Source organism: Stegodyphus dumicola, chromosome 10 (genome assembly GCF_044657685.1).
Source record: "Stegodyphus dumicola isolate Sdum_Otavi_A_Nest chromosome 10, ASM4465768v1".
NCBI lineage: Eukaryota > Metazoa > Arthropoda > Arachnida > Araneae > Eresidae > Stegodyphus > Stegodyphus dumicola.
The window spans coordinates 44,308,393-44,320,662 of NC_140777.1; the positions used below are offsets into that span (position 1 = coordinate 44,308,393).

The 12,270-nt window shown below is 29.5% G+C and overlaps 1 protein-coding gene across 1 annotated transcript; it reads right to left on the minus strand.

Moving 5' to 3' along the window:
* Positions 1 to 928: 928 nt before the first annotated feature.
* On the minus strand, positions 929 to 11,267 carry LOC146994953 (uncharacterized). Its single transcript, XM_085824904.1, has one exon. It carries the CDS (start codon positions 10,909 to 10,911, stop codon positions 9,394 to 9,396), a length of 1,518 nt encoding a protein of 505 aa, XP_085681030.1. The 5' UTR covers positions 10,912 to 11,267; the 3' UTR covers positions 929 to 9,393.
* Between the last annotated feature and the right edge of the window lie 1,003 nt (positions 11,268 to 12,270).

Sequence of the window (12,270 nt, forward strand, 5' to 3'; positions counted from 1 at the left end):
ACTCACTAAATTTGATTTACTGCTGGGAAACATTTTCTTTGGTAATATATAAAAATAAAAAAACTGGGCAATTTTGTGATATACTGGGAAATATGATGAAAAATCCAGTTACCAGCTGTGCAAATGATTTCTCATTTAGAAATAACTAATCACAGTTTTTCATAATAAATAATTTCCACCCATTTGTTTAAGCATTTACATATATAGTGTAAAATGTAACCACAACCATTGGTTATCAACTGTTTACTGGATTTACTTAATTTTTTAGAAGTATTGTTAAGTTTTTTAATTATAATAGGACAAAACTTTTTTTTTTTCGTGAATTTGGAAATTATTTATTAAATCAAATGTATGTTAAACATTTATGCCACTGTGAAAAACAAAATTTATTCTAGCTTTAAGATAGATAACACAGTTCAAATCTAAAAATAATTTTTCCAAAAATAAATTGGCATTTATTTTAAGAGGAACTGTAACAATTTCAAAAAGATTAATTATTTTTAAAAAAATGCAGAGAGAGAAATAACTTAAAATTAATAAATCAGCAAGGATAAAAATCTGCGCAATACTGATACTGAGAACAGTACACGCATTCACTCCTCTAAATGCAAATTTGTAGAAATTTAATATATATTTATGTACACACAATAGATTTTAGCACTATATGATAAATGGTCTTTCTCAAGATTTCAAACTTGGGAAGCATACACATAAGTAAATAATGATTTACTTCTCTTTCTAGTTTTACTATTTGATATAAATAATGTGCTATTATAATTGGCACTAGTTAAACAGAGAGTTAAAAAAAAATACAGATAATTAAACTTATTTCTTTCTTTTGCTCTGATAATTCTGTACCAATAGTCTGTTAATAAAAATTTATAAGTATTAATAAGTGTAAATATATGTGAAAAAATAACAGAAACAGTCACAATACAGTACATTTATTCATAAACAACAACCTTGAATATTTTCACTTGATTTCAAAAGTCACATATATCAAAATCCCAGATGCAAATATATATATAGATATACATACAGGCTACTTAATAGTTACCAGCACTGCCAAAATAAAGAGAACTATCAAACACAATGTTAGAGATATTCTGTGTTTGCAACGTGATTCCATGTTTGACATCTTACATATAAGAAATTACACAAATACTGAAAGCCACATTTGTAAAACTACCTAATTATAATAAAAACTCTAATAAGCACAGTTATAACTAGGACAAGATACAACTGAAAGTTAAAATGAGTCACAGTACCAAATTAAAAGTGCAGTTTGTCTCAGATTTTAACACCAGCCAACACACCTATGTTCAGAGTAAAATAATAAAGGTTAAAATAATGAAAATTTTATTTTATCCTCCATTTAACTCCAAAAGGTACACTCTACTTACATTTAGAAAAAAGGTCTTCTGCTTCTGAATGATTACTAAGTGAACAAAAATGAAAAGATTAAAATTTTATGAATATGAAACAATATATTTGGATAAAATAAGTATCATTTACATGATAAATAACTATTAAAAGTAAGCATAATATAGCACATAATAAATAAATATTAACAGTAAATAAGTATTAATTTATGCATTTATAGTATTAAATTTATTAATTTATATGTTTCTTCTTTATACAGTGTTTTATTTCTGTAGATTCAGTCTTATTTATACCAATAATAAAATATTTCATATACTCACGATTATATGTCACATTTCCCAACCTAATCGATTATATCTCAGCAGCAGTATTTTCATAATTTGATGAAATGAAGATTTTCTGTGGTGGTTTACAGCATACAAATTTACCTGCTTTATGATTGATTATTTTCTGACATTTTAGGATAACATGGCTTGTTTAAAATAGTTCAAGCAATTTTACATTTAGAAAAAGTTTTATTTTTTGCAATCAGCAATTAAAATCAGATTTGGAAAATTTCTAATTTTAATCTTTTTCTTTTCTAAAACCACATATTAAAATAATTGACATTTTATTCGAGGCTACATCAGGAAATACTCCAAAGAACATGTTAAAGCTGTTCGCACATTTTTTACAATTTTCACGGCATTTACAGAAATATGTTACCTAAATTTTCTGTTTTAAATGTTACATTTGAAAACCCTTATTCTTCACAATAATTCTACACCGTAATTTCCAAGACAATAAAGCTTTTTTTAATAGCAGAGGAGGTATTTTATGCCATTCATCATGAACAGCTTTCCAAAGTCCAGAAAGGCTGTGGGTCAACGTCTGGACAATCTGCTTAAAAATCCAAAAGTGCAAAAATCTATGGATGATACATTAGGATATTTAGTAGGGATATGAGTGAAGGGTAAGATATATATTTCTTATTCTATTTTTTTCCAAGAAATTAACAACAGATATTGACTTTCAGCTGCTTGCTTTGCCTGGATGCAGTTCTACATTAATTTTAAAACCAGATGCAATCATAAATCCCTTTGAAAAACTTTCTTTAGATTTTTTTATACCTGTTCTAATATTTTTTTTTTTTTTTTTACTTCTCTTTGATGATAATAAATGGATTTCTTTTTATTGTGAGCATTTAAATATATCCAAGAATTCGTCTATTGTGGCAACATTTTTCCATTTTTGTCTGAATTATTGTTTCTCATAGAAATTTCTGCAGTGTGTTCTACTTTTAGCAATTTGTCGTGAAGAAAGATGATACACATCATGTTTTTTCACTTAAGATTCAAATCAGGATTAATGACTTTGTTTACAGTTGACATTGAATCTTTTAATGATTATGCAACTGTCTTTTGATTTTAAAAGAAGGTTTTCTTTTAAATTATAAATCATCTTATCTTTGCAGCATTCGAAACATTCTGTTTTTTCCTTGGATATGTATGTTGAACAATTTTTCTCCTTGAAGAAAAACTTTGACAATTTTTTCCCCTTTTCTTACTGACAATACTATCTATTATTCCTTTATATATTGAAAAATCATGCCTTTCACAGCATTTTTTAATAACTCAGTAGGAATAATTTTCTTTGAAAAGAGCACAAACATAGCTTTGCTTCTTTAAAAGTGCCATTTGCATGAAGACAAAATTGTCAAATAGCAGATGATTTTCAAATATCAGTTTGACATTTTCAAAAATATAGCTCCAGTTAAAAAAATTTTACAAGCAGGTAATTTTGTTTTTATAGCAATGCAAAATTGTCTAAAAATTGTGAGAACAGCCTTTATAAGAAAATATTTATAAAAAATATTTATTTCATCAAAGAATGTTTTTGAAACCAAAATCAGCTGAAATCATTGACTGCAAAACTGATGATGAAACTAGAATTAAAAAGGGATAGAAATTTCTTAGGCATATTGTAAATTGTAATGCCAGTCTAATGATAACAAACCTAAGAAAAATTGTAGAACTGACAGAATAAGAAAATTTCTGGATCAGAATTTAAAGACAATGAAGTAAAAATTTCAAGTATTAATCTCATTTCCATTTCAAGATGCCACAGATTGCACTGACACACTCAGAAATTTGCTTATTGTTATACTAATGACTAAACTTTCATAGTGCTTTACGAAACCAAAGGGCATATGAAGACATTTTCTTTCAGCTTTTAAAAAGTATTAATATTTTATAAAAACTAAAATCAGAACCTAAATTTATATGATACCAATAACATAATAGTAACATTAAAAGCAATATCACTAAAACTATGCAGAAATGGTGCAGCTGCATCAAACAGCTAGATTTTCAGAATTTAGAGAATCAAAATTTAGAGATGACAAATTTTTTAGAATTTAGGAAAGACTGTAAGGATCTTAAGTTTTACTAACGTTTATTTTATTTTAAATCTTTACTATCACTTCTTATTTTCTACTTCAGGCCAGAATTAAAAGCTTTAACTTATTTATGCAAATTTGTCTGGCGAACGCCAAGTACTTAAGTTGTGGCTTTTTGCCAAGCGAGAAAGAGGAAGGAGTTAGTAGAAGCAGGCCGCTTGCCTTAGCAGTTTTACTCGGTTGCTGGTTGCCTTCCAGGCCAGAGGTTTAATCCTCTTAATAATTTTAAACGCATGTGTTAACAGTTCTCTGTACTACATGCGGCTTCCTGTTAATATACGGCCAATCTTGGAGTAGGCACTTGTTTGATTAATCCAAAGTTAGTTTAGTTAATATTTTTATATTCCTATGTTCAGACCACAAGTGGTTGGTCTCTGTATTCCGAAGTACGGAAATCATTGTAAAGAGTGAAAAATAAAGGGTTTCGTATACTTTTCCTGTGTATCTTGTCTACTTCCCACATTTATTGAACATAGCTTTAGTAAGCTCCCTGTTCCGAGTCAGGTTCTTGAATGTTCCCAAAGCAAGTAAGGCGGAACACTGAACCTGATAAAACTATGAGTCACCCAATTTAGGATTGACATTTTTTTTTTCTTTCTTACTAGGAAGCAGCGGAATTTAAGACCTGCAGAGACTGCACTGGTTGGCAAAATACCTAACACAATCCCTGAAATTAAGCATATCTTGAATTAAACTTATTGAACAGTTGCACTGAATGGCATACAAATAATGTTTTATTATAATTTAGTTAGGTAAAAACAGTTTAGTGGTACATAGCTCTTCACAAAATATATATAGCTGGACTTTTTGCATTGCACCATTTTCTTTATCTAAAAATTTTCAAAAATTAGATGTATCATGAGCATGTAACAAATAGCGATATATTATAATCTGCTTTATTATTTTTATCAGAAAAACAACAAATGTAAAATGCAACATGTCAGTACATTAATAGTTACAAATATGGAACTACAGACAGTGTGTAAAATGTAAAGAAAATGAGCTTTAGCATATACTATTCCACTAAAAAAACACCTGTTAGGATTATTTGGGCATAAATGCTGCAAGTATCTGCTTAAAATGCATCATATAACTTTGTCTTGACATCACTGCCTGAACAATAACTCATTAATTCAGAATACTCCATCACTGCATTCAAGTGTGATCTGTAATTCTGACAGTGATTACAATATTACAGCACAATAATTCATGTGTAAATCACATCCAGTTTGATCCCAAAAAGCAAGAATAATTGCACCATTTGAAGGAAAAGTTTAACTGCTTAGTATATGTATTTTAAAATTTTCAAACATTTCATTTACTAAAAATTTCCTCATTTTTAATAACTAATGACAGTAATACATATAATGTGATTTAAACTTAATGATAGGGCAAGGCTAAATTTCTAAAATTAGAAATGCAGAAGCCCTAAGACCGGTCATCTGGAAAATATAAACATTTAATAATTAAAATAAAAGCAAATACAAAAATTAAATAAAAGAATTAATGAAAGTTACATAATAAAATACAAGAAATCATCTTGTTTAGGGCACCAGATGATAGAATTTCTCTTACAAATTTATAAGTACCACAATTGTACTTCACACAAATTTAAACCCTGTGGCAGAAAAACACAAAGATTATAAAGGATGAATATAGTATAACCCTGTAAATATTTTCCTTATGAATTTTCTCTTGGAAAAATTTTCTTTTCAATAGCTCATTTTAAAATAATACTGCAGTCTATAATACAAATAAACATATAAAAGTATTAGTTAACGTACATACAAGATACATTACATTAAAATTATGTATGATTATAGGCCATTGATTTTTAAGCTTTTCGAAAGGAAAAAATTATGCATGGATTTATGAAATGAAATATTCCATAATTTCCATATATAATTAGCAAAATTCTTACACAATTGCATGAATACACAAACAATAAACAGAATATACAGTCAAAAGTCTTTAATCTGGACTCGTCTGGACTGCGGCAATTCCGGATTATCGATTTTTTCGGATTATAGATCATCAGTTTAAATCTGGTAAGATGCCATGCAGAAATTACACAATTAAAAATATGAAATCATAATTTATGAAATAAAGAGCAATTATGATCTAAAGGGCATCAAAACTTACAAAAAAAAGGTTAATATTTATTTGTTTACTTTATTAAACATGTCTTTCAACGCGCGCATATAGTCGAAATTGGAAAATTGCAACCAGAAAACTATTTTATGCGTATTCGTGATATTTATAATGACAAGGAAATTGATTTAAATCATATTGGAGTACATTGAGATGAAACAGTACATTTAGTAAGGAATTATAAGCTAAATAAAATAAAAACATCTGCCCTGAAGATGAGGATAGTGCTGACAGATCAACTATCAATTCATTGCGCACTGTGACGTCCCCCCCCCACAGAGCAGCGTGAAATTGATAAACAGATTTCGGAATGATTAGAGAAACAAATCACCTCTCTGTCACTTTTTTCATGCCTTTATCCATTTTTGCAGAAATTCCACTTTTTGTTTAATGGACATCGAAACATGCTTTCGCTTTGTAGATCCTTTGGCAGCTCCAGAATCGGAAATTATATTTGATATAATCGAAAGTTCAAGCTTACTTTTATAAAATTGCTGTAACAGTGTGCAAAAAATAATAAGCCGGATCCAATTCGAAGATTAAGGAACAACGCAATCTGCAACATTAACTAAAATAGATAATTAGATAAGTTTAGCTTAGCTTATACCATCCGTTATACATTAAACGTGCATGCATAAAGGTATTACATGCATGCATGAACGCATAAACACATTACGCATGCGCAGAAAGTTTGTAGCTTTGAGGTACGGATTATAGATCATTCCGGTTTATGGACGTCCGAATTAAAGACTTTTGACTGTAAGTACACTCTATATATATATATCACAGCTGAAAACTTAAACATCTTAAAAGTGGGAAATTTTTGTGAGAAAAGCAGAAGTTTTTCATGCTGCACGGGAACAATATTTCAAAGGAATTGCCTTAAATTCATTTTGTAACACAAGATTCAGGTTACTGAACTATTTGTAATGCAATTGGATGTAAAGTATGTTAGCAATTAATTAGGTTTTTTTTTTTTTTTTTGGATAATTTCATTTTTTTTTTTTTAATATTCTCCAACTTTTATACTAAGAAAAATCGGGAATACTGATGGAGAGCTTTTATTTGTTAACATACTTTTAAATATGATGAAAATAAAACTAATAATTAATGTGTATAGTATTTGTGGAGATAAATTTTTTAATGTAACATATATTAAAGTAAAATTAAATATAAACTCACTAACTATTTCTTGAATGTTCATGCACAAAGCTACAAATATCTATCGTAGATTCAGACCACTCAGATCAAATGAAATTTAATAAGAATAATTGGTACTATTCCGTTTTGAGGACCGTAAAAAAATTGCAGCGAAAATGTATGCGCAAAAGCGTCAAATCTAGCAAACACGACCATTTAACAGTGCGTCAAACCATGCATTGATTTCAAATTGCGTAAGTTTAGATAGTTCTATATTTCTAAGACGCCATTGAAATACTAGTTTAATTTTTAAATCCTTTTTTGATAACGCTGTGAATTTAACAATTTGGGAATTGCCCAGTGATGGAAAGTCTGCAATAGAATTTTTTCAAAGAAAAGGCATCATTCATTATAGAAAATTATGTTTGAACAATCAGCGTGATGAAATAATGCTTTAGTGATAACTCGGTAGCAAAAATAGAGATGCAGGAATCCACTCAGTTATGTTTAGCCTTTTTTTACATAAATTATAATAATGATCTGAAATAGTTATTTACTCTTATGCTTCTATTCAGTTAAGTTTATCCTTTTTTATATAAATTATAATAATAAAAAAGTATTACATGAAATTAACCTTTTATTTAAATTAAAACAAAACTAATCTTAGATAGTTATTTACTATTATACTTCCTTTCTTGCATTAGGGTTGCCGCAATTATTTTTGGCAACACTGGCATCAACAATAGTTTGACGATTTTTTACGGTCCTCAAAACAGATTAGTACCGAAACATTTAATAAAGTGCGATACAAAACCACAATTCAGATGAAATAAAATTGAATAAGAAAAATGATTCTGAAAATAACTAGAGGTGGTAGAGTTAAATTCGCTTAGTATAAATTTAATAAATTCAATGAATTTCATTTATTGCTAGGAAACATTTCCCTTTTTAACGACTAAAACTTAAAAACCAGAAGATTTGGTGATCTACCAGGAGACAGGGATAGGTGATGAAAAACCGAAAAGTCTCGGTAAAACCACGAGTTGGCAGATATATATACATACATATATATTACTAAATGCTATACGAAATAATAAACAATATATATAATTAAACACTATATAGAATAATAATCAAACAATACATAGAATTAAATGCTATACAAAATAAAAATCAAACAATGTAAAAAATATAAGTGCTCTTTACAGAACAAAATGCTGAATGTGCATTTAAATTTATCAAATGTACAATTTTTACACACAAATTGCATTATGGGATAAACGAAAAAACTATTTTTATTATCCTTGTTCCAGGGAAAAGATTCATTAAGAACTTTAATTTTCAACTAGTATTTCTTCAAAGAGACTCTTGTTTTCCAAACAATAATAAACAGGTAAGGTAAGTAGTTTTCAAAATAATTCAGCAAAAGATTTGTTTATCCCATACAACATCTAAATAACTATAAAGCATAATATTTCTACCTTAATGATTTTAACTTACCCTTTTAGCTTAGTTTTTAGTGTTTCATATTTTTTTAACAAAATATTACATTATTTGGAAATTTATAACAGCAATACCAATGACATAAACACAAACAAATCACACAAAATAACAAGTGATCACATTTATCATTCAACATACATCACAATACACAACTTATCACAACATAGAAATAAAAATTTTACTTGCACAAACATAACTTTCATATACAAACAACAGTAAAATGTTTAAACATACTCCATTTAATTACATGGGTAAAGTGCAGAATCGCCCATTTATTTGTTTGGCGGTTTTTACAAGAGTAAGAAGAATTGGATTTTTGTCAATTTTCTTTGACTTTTTAACTGAAAATAGGTCGATGTGTTCATGGATAAAGTTAGTGCGTAATGCCATTTTTGTGCAATTCTGGGATTTTTTTTAAGTGAAAATAGGTCAATGTGTACATGGATACCAAGTATAAAACGTGCCAAGCAGTGGGTGATTCTGCACTTTCCCCTAATTTTTATGCATATTATTAGCAAAGGACACTAATTTATACGGAAACGTTTAAGTAAATATATGAAATCATTTTATAGATTAGATTTCCAAATACTTAGCTCTTCTTCATTTTTCTCAATAACACTGATTACTAAGGATCTAAAATTTCATTAACCAGTTTTAATAGTCCAAATCAACTTTGAACACTTGTAAGTTTTTCAAGCATATATGCAGATGATTTTCAATTGTTTAATGTTTAAAACTCCCTTTTTTTTAGAGTATTCATTTTCCTCATTGCTTTGGCATTAAAGTTTTCGCTTTTTTTTCATATAATGCAAATGCATACTATGGCGTCTCTTAGATGAAGTGCCATTGCCATTTACTTCACTTTCTTGTTTGCTGTACTCACGAATAAAATCATTCAATATCTGAAAGCATTTTTTCACTTTCTTCCAGGAAAATCTACGTTCCAAATGTCCCTGCTTACGAATATATGCAGCATTCCGCAAGTCCTGCGTAAATTCCTCTTTAAATTTTTTCATGTCATTTCTTGATGGCACACATTCTCGAATGAAGAATTTAAGAAAGTCCCACATCTCATGCTCTATCAAATATTCACAAATTTCTTTTCCCCTCGTAGAGAAGATAAATTTCTTCTTTTCTATAATAGTTGCATCACTGAAGATCAATCTGATGTTTTCTTCATCTTCAATATGAAATAAACGATATAGAAGAAACCAACCAGCCCAGTTATCTCTTATATATTTCTTATGGGTTGCAGGACTTTGTTGCCAAAATTCTCCAAAAAGCTTTTGATAGTCATAATCAGTATAACCCCAAACCACTTTATCTGTTACTGATGTTAAAAGATATTTCCATTTCCTTTCAGAAAGAACCTCCCATACATGATTAGCTGTTTTCATAAAGAGATCTTGCCATGGCCAATCCAAAAAACATTGAAATACACCACAAATGTGGCTTTTAAATACTTCGAGTTGTTGCTCTTCATCCATCTGTGAGAGTAAAAAACATAAAACATCAGCATAGTGTTCTTTAGGGAAATCTGTACTGCTGCTGAACGAACTGCGACGTCTAATAATCACATGTCGTGTAGCTCTTACCAAGGATTCTTCTTTTTCTATAACAGTCAGTTTTCGTAAAAAATATTCAGTGGCTGCTTTATTCCCACTAATTGCTGCATATTCAAATGCAGTTTGATAAGGTGTCCGCCCTTCCCATGTTCTTTCAATCCTGATGTTCATTCTAGACACTTCCCCACGAGTCCAAAAAATTATTAATTCGTGCTGGTTGAAAATTCTGGAATCTTCTTCACCATAAAATGTTTTTTTCTCATATTCAGACATTTTCTTCCATAGTTCGTGAATATCGTTTTCCAAACAATATATGCATGCCAGTTTATAACGTGTGACAGTATCCAAAGTTAGGTAAGGAAGTGTTTTATCATCTTTCATTAATAGTTCTGCTGTTTTCTTCTTATCCACTGTTCCCAGTGATGTCCAACAAAGATTTTTCCTTGGACGTATACCTAGGTAAGGACAATGAAATTCTCTCCACTTAAATATCTCCCGTCCTATTGGTTTGATAAACGTCAGTATTTTCTCTTTAAGGGACACAGGTATCAGAAGGTCTGATGCCTTTCTTATTACATTATCTTCTATTATTTGCCACTCCTCTTCATTAGGGAGTGCTGACTCACTGAAGCGTGCAATCAGTGCCCAAATATAATCTTGATTCCAAAGTAAAATAGTTGTTTTTATCAAAGCTCTATGCACAAGAGATGGCATTAAGGTGAAATTCATCATTTTTTCTCGTTTGAAACAACTTCAAATCAAAAGTAATTTCACTCCGAAAATATAAGCTTAATCAATAAAAAATGCATAACTCCACACAGCGATTTACAATATCAAGAAATCATCGCTAAATCCGAATCGTCGTCAGTTACTTAAAGGTGAAATTTCAAAATCCATAGTGCAAAAATATTAAGACATACATACTTTTATTTCTAACATCTGCGTTAATTCAAAGTTAATCCGTACTCCGGCGATTACCTAAGCCTATATTTTTAATGGGAATGAATAAAAACGCTACTTATATGTTATTACTACTAAGTCACCGGTAAACATCATACAATCAGATAAAGGAAGGCATATGTTTTGCACCCGTTTAGTCTTTCTACCTGTAACGCTAAAAACTTAAGTTATATTTTTATAAATCTACTTTTGCGTGTATCTCTCACAAATATATTATTAAGATACCAAACGATTGAAAACGATCATTACCAAACGATTGAAAATATTGAATGCATAAGTTAAAAACAATAACTGTAACTTCTGAAAATACACAAAAGAATTCTTAAAGGGCAGGTGGGGACCTTTTGATTCGCACCGAGGCAAGCGGCTGAACGTTCGCAGCGCTCCGTAAAAAAGTGAAAAAAATTCCTTTCCCCTTGGTGATTATCAATTAAATTACTTTGAAATACTGATTTTTCTACAATACCTACACGTTTTCAAAAGTTTTTCAGTTGCGATGTTGATGAGAATGAAACAGCGAACAATGTGAGGAAGTACTACGAAAGGCTGGAATTTTAAGATAAGTACCCTTCTTTCATCTAAACTCAATCAAATTTCTATAAATATGTATAAATATGTGCCTTTAAATCCATAAATTTTAACTTTTAAGCAGTTTTTAGCATTAAAAAATACTTGAAATTGCTCATTGCCTGTGGCTTCCTTTCTTAAACAATTCTGAACAGACGCCAACGTTATCAGTTAACGTCTGTCGTCACTTACAAAGTCCCCTTATCTTGCTTTGAGGAATCTCATGAGAGGGAAAATAGGGGACTCACGGCATCACGCTAATTCCTCTCGGATCCTCTGGATTCTTTTTTTTTTTTTTTTTTTTTTTTGTTTGTTTTTTTTTAGATCGCTTTTTAGATCGCAAAAAATATTTATTTTTTGCCTTTAAATAATATTATACCTCACCGATTTTTTCTCATACTGTTCCTTGCTATCAGTTAAATGTCCATATGTAACGGATGGATTATTCGTCACTGCCTTAAATAAATTCTTAGAACTATGAGCTTATATAAACAACAGTGTCCCTCATTGTGCTTCTAACATTAATTAAATAGTAATAAATTATAATAGTAAAATAATAAATCT